This window comes from Neospora caninum, chromosome XII (assembly GCF_000208865.1).
Source record: "Neospora caninum Liverpool complete genome, chromosome XII".
Classification (NCBI taxonomy): domain Eukaryota; phylum Apicomplexa; class Conoidasida; order Eucoccidiorida; family Sarcocystidae; genus Neospora; species Neospora caninum.
In genome coordinates this window covers 5,273,983-5,290,647 of record NC_018398.1, presented here as the reverse complement: position 1 = coordinate 5,290,647, position 16,665 = coordinate 5,273,983, and the positions used below count along the sequence as shown (strand labels likewise).

The window sequence follows — 16,665 nt, the reverse complement described above, 5'->3', positions numbered from 1 at the left end:
CGGAGGATGGCCGCTTTCCTGCTTGTAGCTAGAAAAGTTGAATGCCATCTTCGGAACGAGCGCCAAAGAGTTTCTCTTCATCTTTTTCCACGGTGTAAAGAAATCGCCACGTGTGGTCTCTTCCATGACGCCGGGCAAGTCGGGGGGGATCTGTGCACCATGCCATAGCCGCTCATCAGGTGTTGGTGCTGCGAGTCCGGGGATAGGTCGCGGGCAAAAAACGGAGATAGACGCCTTGCTCCTGAAGGGAAGCTGAGCTGAGTCAGATAGCGGTATAATGGAAACGGTTTGTATTTCTCTTCTGCTGGCATGCCAGGAGTTTGTCGGTGCGAGTGTCCGCCACCAAGAACCGTGCTGAGGCGTTGATCACTTCTTGCTTATTCCAGGTTTGCGCGTCACACCGCATCACGCCGGTTGTATACATACATCTCTATCACAGGTGTCTTTAAACCTCTCTGACTTTTCAACATGGCACGCGCAGTCTGCGGTATCCTCTTCCTTGTGGCGCTCTCAAGCGCAGCATGCCAGGTCGTTGCCGGTGCGGAGTCCACCACGGATTACCCGAACTTCCTGGAGGCGTTGACTCGGCAAAGCGACGTCAGCACGATGATGGACCGAATGGCCCATGCCTTCTTCAATGCAGCGACCCAGAACGAAGGCGTGAAGATGATGGAACGGGCAATTGGCTCTGTCGTAGACCCCTCTGCCGTCCAGACCCTTTTCGCTGAGGCCAACAGAAACGCGAGGTCTTTCTTGAACCCGTTCGAGGCTCTCTGGGGCATGAACCAGTTCCAGAACCGTGCTGTGGAGAGCACCAACACGAGCGAAAGTTCGGTGTCCGAGATGACTCCCCAGCGGGTCTTCCCCTTCCCGCTCGGCTTCCCCTTCTTCTTCCCCTTCAGTGGAGCTTCCCCTGCTGCGAAATACGGCCCTCGCTATGAATTCCACGACCACATCTACGAGTGCGGTGGCAGGCCATGCGATGAGAGCTACTCCACTTCTCACTCGTACTCCCACTCTCACTCCCACTCAGTCTCCAGGGAAGAATAAGCGAGTGTTCCTGTTCTTTGCCAGTGGAATGTTGAAGGGAGGGTCACGGGAGCTCTGCATCTGCCGCAAGGGAGTGTGAATGAAGCGACGCGAGAGCTGACTGTCCCGTGCTTGCTGTGCAGCAGGTATGATGTTCTTGAGTGTTTGTGGAGACCGCACCTCAAGAATTTTAATTTCCTTCTTGTGCTCCTCGTGGAGCTTTGTCCAGAAAGGAGGGCAGGGCGCACAAAACTCGCTCGCCATAGTGAGTGCAGCGACGACTTGCATTCACTTCCTAACTCACAGGACAAGCGATCTTCGAAAGACAGAGGAGATCTGGTCAGAATGCATGCATCCGAAAATTACACTGATAAAAAAAGCTCAAGACCATTTCTCCTGCACGGTCACCGCTGCAGACAACTAGATCATAGGCGCTTGCACACTGAACCTTTATACGAAGTAACCTGAGCGCTCCACAACTACAGTTAGCAAGGACTGCTCTCTCTCTAGGTCTCTGGCTAAACTTTTGCTTTTCCTAGAGCGGGCACTTGATGGAGCCGACTTTCCATATGCTCGGTCTGCCCTCTCCAGGCTATAAGCACAACTCATGGCACTCCGCTTGGGCCAATAAGGAATCGAATGGGAATCAAACCCGACCCGTTTTCAGCTTGTCGCCCTCAGGTGGAACCCATCCGTACAGACGTCCTCTGTATGCTCTCTGAACTAAAATACTCGCAAGTGGAACAGCTTTTGGGGAACCTCTCCCCCCAAACATCATCCACAAAGGAACCACGGACCATGAACCCTGTACTCCCGGGGGCCTGGCATCTCGGCGGTATGGGGTGTGTCGACAACCGATCCCGATTCGTAGTGCAGATTGGGTGGAGTTTGGGTCACGTTCTTCTAATGCGAATTTGAAACTCGCTGCAGATATGTTTGTGTACATATATAAATACATAATACTCATCTACGCAAGGAAGCTACTTGAAGATCACACTAAACGAAGGTGAAGACGTGCATGATTGCATCTGCCTGACAAATGCAAGACCTACTCGGGAAGGTTTCTAGCCTTGTCGATGGTCCGCCCGACCGCTCCCGATCGCCGAGAGGGTTCCAGAGACTCGTTCAAGGACCATGAAGCAGCAGATAAGCCGAACCCTGTAAATGCAGGCTTCAACATCTTTCTTCGGATCACGCCAGCATATATAGATGTACTAAATATATACACATATTCATCCAGGCATTCAAACGAATACAATTCACACATACACACATTCGATGGTTTCCAGAGCTTCTTTGGCGAACTCGTGGACCACCGTTGCTCAGCGGGTTTTTCTGTAGATTGCCCTCTCATCGCTGGTTAGGACTCCACGGGTAGTCGTAAGGGCCCCGAGGCTTCCGATGGTCGGACACTTTCAAACGTTTGTTCCCTTTCGGTGACGCGTGACGTCCTACATGGGTTACACAGTAAACCACCGTTCCGCTTGCGCCCAAGACTCAATGGCACAAGCGGGTTCGTTCGTGAGTCCAACAGAGTAGAGTGGGAAGTCGAATGCCCGGGCATAGTCGAGATCGAAAAAGCACAATGGGCACGGTCGCATTTTCCATGGAGCCGTACCAACTGGAATATTCCGATCTCTGTTACAATATGTATAGGTTGTGTCAAGCGATGAGCTGCTCTGCACGATCTGTTCCCAACTCAGCAACGGTTGAACGTATGTCTCCGGCGGTAAGTGTGGTGTGACTGGTTGTAATCGCTGCTCGGCGGAAACGCAAAATTCCATGAGTCGGTTACGGCAGCCAACGCTTTCACTCTAGCACGGATCAAAACAGTTAATGGACTGAGGTAGAGCTCACTGCCGCTCGCGTGCTACACGCAGAGTTGATCGTGCCATGATCAGTGCAGGACGTGCATAACACGTTTGTTGCAGGTCTACTGGCTACTTCCAAGCTCAGAGCAGTTCTGCGTTGTCTCCATGAAAGAAAAATTCTATATAAATCAAGAGGCTTCTACCAGGAAGCGAAACAATCGTGCGTGTGGTTTAGAATATCTGGAGGATGATCTGGTTTCAACTGCCCTCACTGCACCCAAAAACATGTACCCTGAGCAAGGCCCCGGCTCTCATTCTTTTCGGGTACAGTCTCAGTGAACATTTTGGGTCCACGATGGCTGTCTCTTTGTGGGAAAAAACGAATAGATCTCGAGTCAGCCCTGAAGTCCGAAGTGGCCTTATGTGTCTATGACTGCTCCCGAGCGGCTGCCACAAACTGTGTCTCTTTAATCGTACGACAGGCGACCAGGTTGCTTCGCCCTGCTCGCAGATAAGCTCTAAAGAGGGCTACAAAGTTCACTTTTTTCTCTAAAGGGAACTGAAAGCAAAATCTTAGCAGTTGCCACTCGAGTCTCCACCCACTAGCTGCCGGTTCGGGATACAATGACTCTCCGTCATGAAGTCCTCAGGTGGGATGACTCCGAAAATTGTGGTAAGGGTGCCGAACGAACCGCCGTTTTTCTCGGGCCGGCAAACGGAGATAGGCGGTCTGAAACGACCGCGGCTTGAGGGATTTTCCATTTCAGTAGAAACTGAAGTTTATTCAGAAAAAAGTTGCAGCATGGCTTCGAGCCACACGCAAGGGACGGACAACACGCTCACATACACGCCGCACGACACTAGTGCGGATGAGCATGGAAACAACCTGGAAGTACTTTAATCACTTCAAAAGTGACTCATTTAGTAATACCTTGGCCGAGGGGGAAAGTACGGAGGGTAATGAGGGTGAGACCCATGGTGCCCATGGGGCTTATGGTCGGGCGTCTTCTTCGGCAAGTGATGGACGTGCTTGTGGTACACGTTCTGAGGCTGAGGTGGGACTGGAGGAGGGAAGAGCATCGGAAGGAAAACTCTGGAAGGTGTCGCCTCAGTGTTCTCCCGCGCAGCAGTCTGCGTGTCGCGCATCATGCTCAAGAACATGTCGACTGGGTTGTAGGTAATAGCGCTGTGGGTCTCTTCAGCTCCAACTGCGGCTGGGGAAACTGCCAGCACACACACCGCCACAAGAAGAGCCGCCAAGCATGCGGCCGTGCCACAGTTCACGCGTGCCATTGTGGAACGAGAAGAGGGAAAACTAGGCTGGCGAACTACACCTGCAATATCAGATGTCAAAGTTGGCGCAAGAAGAGCAGAAACCTGGATTAACATTGAGTGATTGGAGAGAAGGTGAGCGCTCCGTGGTTTCCAGAGGCGGCATGGAGCAAGTATCCGCCAGCGACTGGGTGAGGTGCGTGTGAGAGTGCCAGGCGCCGTCGCTCATGTTTGGACGATGCCCTACTTCCTTGCCTCCTGCATCATTGCACCTATCCTTTTGGCCCGAATATCACTCGCGGAGCGATTGCCCTTTTTGGACTTTATCAGAAGCGATATCGACCGTCTGTTGGTCAACAGGACACATCTTGCCGATGGAATAGCAATTCCACTAGGCCCTCTCACAGATACCAATCTACAGGGGAAGCGTACGAGAATAAACGTCGTCGCCAAATCCGTCGGGCCTTTTTTGAATGTGCCTGTTTCTGCAAGCAAATGGTCAAACGGCCTCTTGCATCTGTGTACGCGTAAGCTCGCGTGGTGTTCTTGGTTCTGTTGACGGGTATCCAGCACTTGAGGGTTGCAGGAAATAAATAATTATATGTTCAAAATAAGGGAATTCCTGGGCCGGTCACAGTCTAATGAAGAAATACTGGACGATTGCCGAGTGTTCATCCTGTTCGATCTTTCTCCCACAGAAAAGGCTCGAGCGGACGCCAAAGCATCTCACAACCGAAAAAAGACGTCTTTCGTCCTGGTCACTACACGCGGTCGCTTCAGACAGCGTCACGAAAAGAGCCGAAGCCTCACGCACACGCAGGACACCCCAAAGTAAAGATTACCTCGCAATCACCAGAGCCCATGCCCGTGGACACGGTCGCGTGTGCACATGGACAAGCTTCCGTTTTCTCGGTCCGGCTTGTCGTTCTGCTGGCAGTGGCACTGATAGGAAACGCACTTCTGTTGTGCACCCTCGCATGGTTGTGCGCGTGTTTGGCGAAGCCAGTACAGAGTCCGAGCACACAAAAGGACATCGACGCAATTCCTGCGCTCGATAGATCCTGGCAGTCTCATGACCAGGGGAAGCTGACTCTGGAAAACGGTTTGCAGCCCATGGCCGCGATGTTTCTGCAGAAAAAAGAACCGCCGTGCCTCCTAAAACAATCTCGTTTGGCCGTCCACCAACACCGGGAGGAGCCGTTCTATAGTTTTATCACATCTGAACGTTGACGAGGGAAAAGGAGTCGTTTAGCTGCTGGGGCCACGCGGTCCGAGCATTTCCCTTGTGTCATTCGAAACGTTTCAGAGTAATTGTCCCTCGCATATGGAATGGGGGAAAAAGCAAACTCAAAACAGTTCATACCGATTGCGTGTTCGTATATGTGCCGTCGATCACTGTAGAAATTGCGGGCGTCCCCTGCAACCTAAGAAATTATGGGAATTTATCTTATAGGTGCCACCGTCATTTGGCGTCGCCACGATGTGCTTCTGTTTGGCCTGTACTTTTGAATTTTAATTTCTTGTACGCCTGCTTGTCTGTCGAGGCCACCGAAGAAGGCGAGAGTAGCGCTGTCCTTGGCATGCTGGGAACAACGCTTTCTCTTCTTCACCACACTGTGCGCAGCTTTTGTGAGACTGAACTTTAGATCGTGGCCATCTGAATAGCAGACAGAAGCGTGGATTCGAAGAACATGGGTGTTAGACGCTACGCAAAAAGTTCAATCTCTGCGTACGAACATTCTCTTACAGTGAAAAGACAAATGTTTTACTAGTCCGAAGGTTCACACCTGATTTGGTGATACTCCGTTAACACACTCCCGTGCGTGCGGCTTCTTAGATACCGACGGTGCCAAACAATTCCTGTCTCTGGTCCTCTTTAGACGTGGCCTGCGGCTGACAGCTCTCAGTTACGAGTCTTGCTGTTTCTGCAACTTCGCGGTCAGGTCGCAGCGCTAAGCAGCGTGACTACAACACGGTTTCGCCTTATGCTTGGACAAGCGAGAACCGTTTTTCCGAGGCAAGTTGACGCGTCGCCAGGCTCGTCCTGGACCTGACGGGAGTGTGGTGGGTGAAAATCATTCTTGTGACGACGCTTGACGTCGCTCAACGTGTGCAGCGAACACAAAAGCGGACAGTCCGGCACACGGAGTGCCCCCAGTGTAGGCGGTCAGCCAGGAGAGAGGAAATGTCGATTCAGACAGAAAGGCGGCGTCACGCTGAAGTGTAAAACAAACACGAAAAGGTCAAAAGAGGAGGTGCTTCCCTCCCTCCACCAAAAAAATGATAGGGTAACTTGATCTGCGTATGTCGCATGCAGTTCTGTGTCGCCTATTTTAAACCTGCATGCAGAGTTTCTGTCCCGGTGTTGCAAGTGCAACCATCGAGACTCTCTTGAGGGAATCCAGGCAGCACACAGTCCCGCCTTCTCTTCTCTTCGATGAACAGTCCACACATATTTGCCTTTTCTTCCACGTACAGAAAGGTGGCGTCTCAAGCGTCGCCAGCTTCACGCCGATCGTGCCCAGTTTGACGGGTCATTCAGGCCGCGGACGAGCGTTTTGTGGCTTCGAGGCTGGGTCAAGATGTGGCAATGAAGAGAAACCGCATTTTATTTCCTGCCGCGTTTTCCAAGCTGCGCCTCATCTCGGTAGAACTTGGAGTGTGCGCTCCTCGTCTGAGGCTCGCGGAGTGTCTCCGAACGCGTTTTTTCTTCTTATCCAAAAGCGCGCAAACGGGGAATCGACGGTCGACTAACTGCGAGGCGAAGCGAATGACGAAACCTGGCACTGGGACAGTCTTTCCAAGCCAAGAATGGGTTCGGCAATACTGCGTTTTCCCTCCTGTTTGGTGTCTCTTACACCAAAGCGAAACCTTCCTTTTCGCGTTGCCGCTAGGTGCGGCAACACGAAAAACTCTGGGCAGACGGCGAGTAGGGAGTGAGTGCGAGAAAAACAAGCAAGGTATTCCTTGCTGACGCGAAGCATTCCACTTCTTATATGCGCTGGCTGTCGCTTGCATCCTCCACCTGCTCCTCGGCGTTTTGTCAGGCGCAAAACTCCGCAATTCGGGGGATCAATCCGCTGCGGGGCGCGGGCGCGCATTTCTCTGGCCAGCGTCTTTCAAGGAGGGAGACCCTCCCTTCTGGTTTACGACTCTTCGCTCCGGCCTCTCACGATGACGTTCACGCTTTTTTCTCCCTCTGTCCGGCGTCCGCTCCGGTACGCGGTCGCTAGGCGGCCACGGCCTCATGCACAGGCGTCACCTGATGACCATTTCTTCCCTTTTTACCGGCTTTCCTCTTCTCCTCTATCTTTTTCCTCAGCATCGCGCTTCTATGCGACGACACCGAAATCTGCTAGGGCGGCGCAGCCTGGCCGCGCCGGCGGGACCACCGGGGAGCGGCGGCCACATCCTCCGTCGTCAAAGCAACGGCCGCGTCGCAGAGACGAAGAGCAAGCCTCTGAATTTCGCTTCATCGAGCGCTTCAAACGCGCCGACTTTGATCACGCAGCTTGGCGACAAGAAGCCGAGCGAAAGGCGCAAAGCGACGGGTGGCATGTCGTGGCCACGCGTGTACAGACGCCTGCCGCTTTCGAGTTCGACCGCCAAGTCCTTCTTCCCGAATTCTCTTCAACGACAAAGAAACGGCCGTGTGCCGCGTCGGGAGCACAGGCAGGCGGACACCCTGGAGAAACGGAAGGGGGCTGCGTAGTGGAGGACATCCCTGAGGCTCGCGGGAGGCAGCTGCCGAGGCAGAGAAGAGAGTCGTTGGAAGATTTAGAGCCAAGGGAAGGTGGAAGAGTTTCGGGACAGAAGAAGCAGGGGAACGACGGCGAGACGGACACAGGAGCGCCTTCTCGGGGAGGCAGAGACGCGAGCCGACACGACGAAGGGGATCTTGGAGACAGGGAGCGGGATGGGACGAGTCCTTCGCCTTCCAGAGAAGACGCTGTGCATGCACTGATTGCTGAGAGTGCGCTGAATCTAAAAGATATGCCTCCGCCTCCTGTCACGTACTTTGATCACCTCACCGAGTTCGCAGGCGAGACGGACAAGGCTCGCTCGTCTTCGTCCTTTTCCTCCACCGTGTCGTTTCCGTATCTTCCTGGGCCCCCTCCGCCGTCTCGATTCTTCACCAAGGGAAAGGAAGACTGGCGCTACCAGTGGCGACGCGAAGACGACGAGGACTTGTGGCGGTCGCCGGATTCTTCGCTCCGCCAAGCCGCAACGGGAAACAGGGGCAACGCAGCCTCGTCCTTTGAGAGTTTTGCGGATTCCGGTAGAGGAATCGAAGGCCCACGTGGCTTGGAGAGAAAGCAACTCTCCGTGTTCGTCCCGTCTTTGCAGATGTGGAAACCGATCGCCGTTCTAAACAGCCACCAACTCCTCTTTGCACTGCAGCAGCCCCAGGTGTCTCTACACCCGAGAGGTCTTCAAGACACCCCAGCGGCTCGGAGTCACAGCCTTGACGCGGCTTCTTCGGCTTTCGAGATGGGCCGGGGATATCCAGTCCCCTACTGGCGCCAACTTCTTTCCCGTCTGCAGCGGATTGCGTTCTCGTTTGACGGTCCTTCTCTGCTCGCTGTAGTCGCCGCTTTAACGCGGCATCTCCTTGAGGTGAAAAGAGAATCGGAGTCGACTCAGGCTCTGCTGAGAGGCCGCGTCCTCTTCCGCGCGGAACGCCGCGCCAAAGCAGCCGAGAGTCGGCGGCAGAGCGCGCGCTCGCGCTCTTGGTTTCCGTCGGCGCCTCTGGCTTCGGTCGAGCCCGCTTCGTCGGAGGACGCGCCGTCCTGCACAGAGACAGTTGCGTCTGAGCGCGGTCTGCAGTGGGTGGGCCGAACCGAGTCTTGCCTCCCCAGGGGAGACGAAGAGAAAAGCGAGGCAGAACTCCAGAAACTCGGAGCCCGCGCAGAGGAACTCAACTCCATCCTCCTGGCGCTGACCCAACAAGCTGTTTGGAAACAACTGAGTGACGACACACTCCCTCATTTGCCAGTAAGCAGCGAAACCCGTTTGCGAGGAACGCACTGGACAAAGACTTGGCAGGCAATATGTGCCGTTATAGCTTCTGTTCTTCGATGCATAACCTTCTATCCAGAACCTTCCTCTTTTCAGAACCTTCTTCCACTTCTCTGTGTCTCTCTCTGCAGTTCCTTTCTCTCCCGGCTTTGGCGAGTCTGGCAGAAACGTTTGCTCTCTTGAGTCCAAAGTGAGTTCCGCGGCGCTGTTCCGCTCGCCTCTCGTTTTCATCTCTCGTTCTCCCTGAACCGGGAAGCGAGGTTGGTGAGTGTGAAAGGAGTGTTCAGAATCACGCACCAGCCGAACCGGCCCGCATTTCCATTTCGCCGTCGCAAAAATCTGCCTTGTCCTAAACACCTTTTGCAATTCCCACAGTCCCTCTTCCCTCCGTCGCTCTCTCTGTTACGTCGCCGCCCTTTTCGTGCACCCCCGCCTCTTCCTGTCTCCCTCTCTCTTCATGTTTCTGATTCTCCTTTCGGTATTTGCCTGCCTTTCCTGAACGCTCTGTTTCTTGGAGTGTTCAGCCCCGGTTCGTCCGTCTTGCTCTCACTTTCGCGTTTTGTTTCTCTCCCTCCGCGTCAGCTGTCTCCCTCGGCTGGTTGGCTGTTGATTCACCCTGTTCACTGCGACACTTTCTTCCTTGATTCCCCGTGGCGCTGCCGTTCTCCATCTTTTTCTCCTGCTTTCTTTTTCTCATGCGTCTCTCCCAGTCTCTCCCCGTTCGTGTTCGCCCATCCTCTCCCGTTCAAGTGGCGTCACTTGTCTCTGCTTTCTTCGCTCGCCTCGATACTCTGGCTCTCTGGCCTTTTCTCGGCGTCCTTCTCGCTCAGACTTTCAAGCTCGCTGAACGTCGTCATCATGCAGGCCATTGAGCAAGTCCACGGCCTCGGGCAACCGCATTTACACTCTCCGTCCCTGGACTCGGCTTCTTCCTTCCCCGTTTCTCATGGCGCGCATTCACAGACGAGCGCGGGTGCACAGACACCAGGGAGTCCCCCGCCAGCGACGGTCCGAGCTCTCTTTCGCCTGTTGGATGCATGCGCGGAGGCAATACACGTTTCTTGCGCTCTTGCAACTCTGCGTTCTTCAAATCCGACCCCGGATTTTTCTCCGGGACACTTGCCCAATTTCCTCTCGGCCGCCTTCGCGCACGAGCGGTTCGAGACCCGCAGCAAGGCAGGAAGTTTTGAAGCTGCCGGCGTCGTGGGTGCTCTCTCCCATCAACTCTTCGAAACAGTGGCTGGGCAAGCAGATCTTTCCTCCCAGGTAAGATCCGTTTTCTTTCGTTTTTCTCTGCAAGGTCTCCGACTCGCGTGCGTGGAAGGGCGCGCTACGTAGTGGATTCCGTGAGCATCTGAACCGCGTTTCCCGAAAACCCAATCGGCCAGGGGGAAAAGCGGCTCGGGGCTGTCGCGATGCCTGTTTTTTGGATCCTCGTCTTTTCCAAGGCTGGTCGTCTACGTCGATCCTCCGGGGTGATTCTCGAGGGTCCAATGTGTGTCTCCTTCTGTATCGCCAGTTTCGCAAAGGCGGACGCGCGCGCGAGTGCCGGAGTTCGTTACCCTCCCGACTCAGTCGGAGCAGCCAAGAAACCAGCGTGCACCGCCAACCAGATAAAAAACCTGAAGCTAGAAGCCACCTATTACACTTGGAAGATAGCCGATTCGATCGATCGTAATCTCCGGGCTGTTGAGCTGTCGCTGCATGCGTTGCTTCCTTGCTTCAGCTGCTTCGTCTGCCTCTGGAAGACCGCGTGCGCCTCGTCGTCCACGGTTCGCTGTATTGGCAAGAGGACGCTGTGAAGCCTGCCACTCGCCAGTTTCTTCGAGGCGCGATTTCTTCTCTGTTTTCCGAGCAAGGATTTCCGCGCCCTTCGTCTGTTTCGTCCTCGGCAGCCTCACCAGCCGCCCCGTCGCCAAGCTCTTCAGTCGTTCAGCTCTTTGCACTCTTGGGCTCTGCACTGGTTCCTTCTCTCCGCAGCCCCTTCCCTCCCTTGGGAAGACTCGACGGCGTTCTTCAGTCTGAAGAGGTTTTCCACTCTTCTTCTGTTCTTGCTGCTTCCCTCCCCGTGTCTCCGTCCCCATCCCCTCGCCCTCTCTTGGCAGCCATCGGGACTCGAGGATCTGACAAGCTCCTAGAGCCTCTGTCCGTACTCTCTGCTTCGTCTGCAGCCGCTGAACCGTCGCCCCTTCTTCTCTCTTTCTTCGGGGTCTTTTCAGGGCGACGGCAAAGCCGGGGAGCCTCCCTTTTTCCCAGGGGATCGACGGACACGTTCTTCGCGCCTTCCCAGTTTGCTTGCCTTCTGGAGGGTTTGGCCGCCTCACTGCTCCTCCGTCCGTCGTCTCAAGTTCTCTCCGAACTAAGTGCTGGTCCTTGTCGGTCCTCTTCTGCCGCCCCCTACACGTCCCTGTCGCGCCACAGCGTCCATCTGCCTGCGAGGCCGCATGAGCCGGCGGCTTCTGGGGATTTCAGCGAGGACGCGCACGGCGCCGACAGCGACTACGCCTACCTTGACGGCCCGAGCGCGGACGCCTCCCCGTTGTCTTCTGCCTTTCCTCTCGCTTCTGCCGCGACGGAACGAATCTCCCTTCCTTTGACGGCAGTCCTGTCTCTCCAGCGGTGCCTGGGCGGCGAGGTCGAAACGGCCTTCAGACTGTTGAAGGACCTCGAGTGTACGTACAACTCCGAACCGCGAAGCGCGGAGCGTGGCGATTCCGGCTCTGTGGCGGCTGCGACCTCAGCAGCAGCGCTCCCCAGCCCACGTCCCGAGGACGCGGTCTGCGGCGGCGACGACCCTCTTTTCGTCGTGCCACGTCTCCTGTCTCTGTGTGCGTGGTCCATTTCTCAGCAACTCGGACCGGTCTCCTTTCCTCAACTGGTGCAAGTGCTTCACTCGCACACTGCCGCCCTGCGGTTCGCCGCGGTCTTCCAGCTGGATGTTTCAGACAAACGCTTCGAGGTCCAGGCAGAAGGTGCGGGTCCGTCCACTAGGACTCCTCTGTCCGCTTCGCCAGAGTCGTCAGCCTCGGCACCGCCTCTCCTGGCGACGAGTGATGCCCCGCCGGATTCGGAAACCGACGCCTCGGCCGCGCTCTTCTCTCGCCGCTCACGAGCCTGGAGGAGGGAGATCGGGGCGTGTCTGGCAGTGCAGCTGCGCGCTACCGGTTCCGTCCTACGTCGTCTCTCCGAAACTCTCGCCCTTGCGCTCTCTCCGGCGCATGCAGACGACCTAGACGTCGGCCAGGACGAGACAGCCCCGCGAGGCACCCTCGGCGGGCGAACGCCCGGAAGGTGCTCTGCGGTGACCTTCGACGAGAAAAATGTGTTTGAAGAAGATGCACTCCACGCGCTCCTCCAGAACGGCCTCGGGTCCATTCTCTTCTCCATCACGACCGCGGCGGCCGTTCGCGACAGCTTGCCGCAGGTGCATGCAGAGACAGCGGAGATGTCTCCCGCGGAGGAAGACCAGCTGAGCAGAGAGGCCGAGGCAGCCGCCAAGGAATTCGAGGAAGAAGCTTTCCGATGCATGCGCTCCATTCGGAAACTGCTTGAGGGCGAAACACCCGCTGGGCCTCCACGGGGAAGTACTGACCTGAGCGTAAGAGCTGGAGAGAGACACTGCGGCGTTTTGAAGAGAAAGGACACCTTTTCTCACCGGTGTTTCTGCTCCTCACGTGAAAATCAAGGCGACAAAGCAACACGGCATTCGCCTTGACGCCTGCCTTTCTGCGTATCTGTGCGGAGACGGTTAACGGCGCAAAGCCCGCAGAAAAAACAAAACCCTGCAGCTACTACACAGACGAATATCTACGCATACATGCATATATAATAGGTATATTCATGTATATGTATATAGAGGTGTAGGCGGGTGAACGTGTGTGTGTGTGTGCGCGCCTGTCATCCTTGCATGGCTGTCGCAGCATTTCAAAAGTCGTGAGGTCCAGCAGGTGCCAGAGATGTGCGTGAACGCAGTGAGGAGCAACTGGAAACGGGACGGCCGCGACGGAGCCGCTTTTTCCTCATGAACGTTGGGCTCCTGCCGTCCTCCTTTCGTTTGCCAAAGGGGTTTGTCTTTCCCTGTTTACGTAGACCAGGAGAGACTTGGCGCCGTGGCGAGTCTCGTTCCGAGAGTCTGCATTTTGCGGGTTCTCACTGAAGCTTGAAGTCGTCGCCAGCCTCAGACTTCGCGGCGTCTGGCTCTGTCCGTTTGTGATGCCTTCAGGATGCCGTCCGACGGCTGACTGTCGAGCAGCAGGTGTCTTGGCTCTCCACTCTCCTCACGCTCCTCGACCGTAAGGGTTTCTTGTGTTTGTCGCCACTCACATTCACGTTCCCGTTAGAAGCAATCTTCCTCTCTTCTCGTCTTGGACAAACTCGCAAATCCTCCGCCCTGGAGTTACATCCAGTCACAGTCCTCAGCACTGAGGTGTCTTTCTGTGTTTTTTCAAATGCACAGTTTTTCTCCTACTCACAGGGGGCGGCTGCCAGGATACCTCCAGGGAAGAGAAGGCAACACTTCCGAGCGAAGAGCGCAGAGAAACTAAAGGGTGAAACTTATCTTTCTTCATGTTTTCTCCCCCACAACTTTCCCCCCCGCCCCGCGGTGCATTCGCTTGGGATGACGTGACAGTGAGGACACGGTGTCTGAACTCACACAGCGTTGCCGCGAGCAAGTCTTTTGTTTTCTTGTGGAGCCTTCTGAGCGTAAAAAGGCAACAAAAGAGAAACAGATTCGAGGGCGATACATAATCTTCTCGTTTCCCCGATTCCGAACCTGCTCCATGGTCCCGCTGTCTTTCTGGCTAGGGATTCGCGTTTCCGTACGATCGCGTGTTTTTTCGGACCTCTCTCCACTTGTATTTCTGCATCTTCTTCTCTGTCTCCGTGTAGACAGGTACGCGCCAGATTTGCGTCTACGTGTATATCGATATGTAAAAGGGGAGACAATGTGAGAAAAAAGGTGGAATGGAAATGGTCTCAAAGTGTTTATCTTCCACCCCGCTTCTCACTACGGACTACCTGTGCTGCAACTCTTGCCTGTCTCGCAGTTCGGCTACGCAGACACGGACGCGAGCCGCGCAAGCACGACTCGGGTGTGAGACGTCAAGTGAGTTCCTTGACGCACCGAGTCCGAAAATACGCTCGTGTAAAAAGACGCCCTCTGCACATGCGGTTACTCTGGGCGACGATTGGGGGAGGACCGCGGCTGGACCGGTGAACGGTTCTGTTTCTTGATGTTCCCGTCGGCGCGCCTGTCGACAAATCCGTTTCCAAATAGCCCCGCCTCTCGCTTCTGAGACGGGATTTCTTCTGCATTTCTGCATGCGCATGCTCTGCATGTCTCGAAAATCGGACCTTCTGGCCGTCGCCTCGTCCCGTCGCTTCCTCAGGCGCTCCTGTTGCCTTTGTCTTTTCGACGCATCCCTGTAATCCTTTTCGGTATTTCTCTTGCCAGTGTCGCCCATGAGATGCGTGTGCCTCGCTCTCTCCTCTGTTGCATTTGTTTTCTCTCAGTCGACGTCTGGCGACTCAGCGACTGGTGCCTCGTGTCAGTCAGGCGTCGACCAGAGACACGGTGGAGGAGTTCTCTGTGGCGTTGGTGTCCTTGTATCGGTTTCTCTCTGTAGGGTCCATTTGTTTACTCATCGCTGCGCGCATCTCTGGAAAACCCACCAAACGCCTGCCACGGCTCGAGCATGACCCTGGCAAGGATGCCTTTCCGTTTTTCGTTGAAAACCTTTCTGCTTGTTGGTGAATGCCTTTCCGTTTTCCTCTTCTTCCCGCTGTGTCGGGTGTTTGTTTCCAGATGCGCGATCCGGAGGCGCGTTCCCAGCCGGCAGACGTGCTCGACGAAAGCGCTCGAGTGTTCCTTGTTCTAGGTGCGCTTGCAGGACGACGCGGGCTGCTGAAACAAGGGGAGGTTGACAACAAAGAGAGAATAGCGGGCGTCTTCTCTTCGCGGGCGAGGCTTTTTCTCTTCAAAGGCACACCCGTCAGCCGCGTCGCTTGTCCTGTGCATGCGCTGGACGCCGTTTCTCGTCTCTGGCTGCAGATGGGCTTTCGTCGAACAGGCTCAGCACGCAGTTGTTCGGCCGGCGCTGTCGGGTTGTGTCCGTCGCGGTGTTTGGCGTCATGTGCTTCCATTCCCTTCTCTCTTTTCTGCATTTTTCCGTTCTCTCACCCTTGTCGATGCTCCTTCAGCTCGGAACTTGCAGCGGCGCGCACGGCTCTTCTCGGCGGCTGAAGTGTTTCAGGATGAAAGCGAAGAGGCGGCCCTCTCGGTAGTCGAAGCGTCTTCTGTCTTTGCCCACTTCGTCGCTCGACTCTTCCCTGCTCACGCCTCGGCGCCTCCTCGCTCGGTCTCTCCAGCTCCAGAGCCAGACAGCCAGGCGACTGAGGTCTGTCTTGCAGCTGGTGCGGACGTGTCTTGGCTAGCTGAGGCGTTGCAGCTCGCGGTTGACGATGTGCGGAACGGTCTCGTGCATGCCTCGCCCTCGGAACTTGCCAGGGTCGCGGCCGCCTCCCAAACTCTGGAAGAGGCGCAAGCGCAGCTCAGGACCCACGCGCGACGTTTGCGCTGCTCGCCACTGCGGCTTGGTTCGAATCGAGAGACTGGGGAAAAGGTCGAGGAGTTAAGGGAACAAGTCGAGGAGTTTAGGGAGGCAGTTGAGTCTGTCTCGACACCTCGATCGAGGACGGAGGGGACAGGCGTCAATTGTAACACAAACGGGCTCTCGGAGCAGTCGGAGGTTCCTTGGGAGGAAGTTCTGGCCGGCCTAAGTGGGCTAACAGTCCAGGGACTATCAGACTATCCAGCAGGTACGGCACTTTTTTGTGGTCGTTAACCTCCAGCTGTAAAAATGCTGCCGTTCACGAAACACCAGCAACTTGAGCTACACAGCCATGCCTTGCCCGTCTCCAAACTCCGGACCCAAAGTATATATATATATATATATATATATAGCCCCGTGGCTCTGTGTATATGCCTATCTATATACATATATATGCATACATCACTAAATAGCTGTATCGGTGCATATATCGCAAATGTTTTTGTTTCGAGGAGACTAGAGTTCCTTCCAGAGACTGAACATCGCTGGCTCCTGTGAATGTGTTTTCGCGCCAGGGCGTTCGCCCTACACTTGAACAGCGCCCTCTGAAAGAGCGGAAGACGACGCGCGAAGGCCGTGCAACTCCAAGTTCCAGTCGCAGCCTTTGTCCCCGTTTTTGCACCTGTCCCTCTCCCTATATAGATATATCTATGCATGCATGCATCTGCAATAATATTTAGGTTACGGACTTGGAGAGACAGGCAAGAAGGCGGGAAGCAAAACGACCGGAGAGGCCATTGCGTTTTGAGTCGGGTTTCTCCCGCTCTTTCACTGCCTCTCTTTCACCTGGAGATTTCTGCGCTGTGGAGCTGGTTTTCATCGCATGAACCACGTTCTTTCCGCATACAGTTTTGCACCGAGAAGACTCGGTCTTTGGGTTTTCTTCTCCGGAGCGGTCGCCCGAGGCTCGCCGCTCCACGACG

The 16,665-nt window shown here is 55.2% G+C and overlaps 3 protein-coding genes across 3 annotated transcripts; 2 read left to right on the top strand and 1 right to left on the bottom strand.

The window, feature by feature from the left end:
• Nucleotides 1-468: 468 nt before the first annotated feature.
• Nucleotides 469-1,050, top strand: NCLIV_066950 (conserved hypothetical protein; the record flags this gene model as incomplete). The annotated part of the gene is made up of 1 exon (XM_003886246.1): nucleotides 469-1,050. One exon carries the CDS (start codon nucleotides 469-471, stop codon nucleotides 1,048-1,050), a length of 582 nt encoding a protein of 193 aa, XP_003886295.1.
• Nucleotides 1,051-3,761: 2,711 nt separating this feature from the next.
• NCLIV_066940 (hypothetical protein) lies at nucleotides 3,762-4,229 on the bottom strand (the record flags this gene model as incomplete). The annotated part of the gene is made up of 1 exon (XM_003886245.1): nucleotides 3,762-4,229. The coding sequence occupies one exon, from the start codon at nucleotides 4,227-4,229 to the stop codon at nucleotides 3,762-3,764; it is 468 nt and encodes a 155-aa protein (XP_003886294.1).
• Nucleotides 4,230-7,286: 3,057 nt separating this feature from the next.
• Nucleotides 7,287-16,202, top strand: NCLIV_066930 (conserved hypothetical protein; the record flags this gene model as incomplete). The annotated part of the gene is made up of 9 exons (XM_003886244.1): nucleotides 7,287-9,107; nucleotides 9,263-9,321; nucleotides 9,842-10,397; nucleotides 10,858-12,729; nucleotides 13,354-13,423; nucleotides 14,180-14,238; nucleotides 14,938-15,010; nucleotides 15,333-15,950; nucleotides 16,156-16,202. The coding sequence occupies 9 exons, from the start codon at nucleotides 7,287-7,289 to the stop codon at nucleotides 16,200-16,202; spliced, it is 5,175 nt and encodes a 1,724-aa protein (XP_003886293.1).
• Nucleotides 16,203-16,665: the final 463 nt, after the last annotated feature.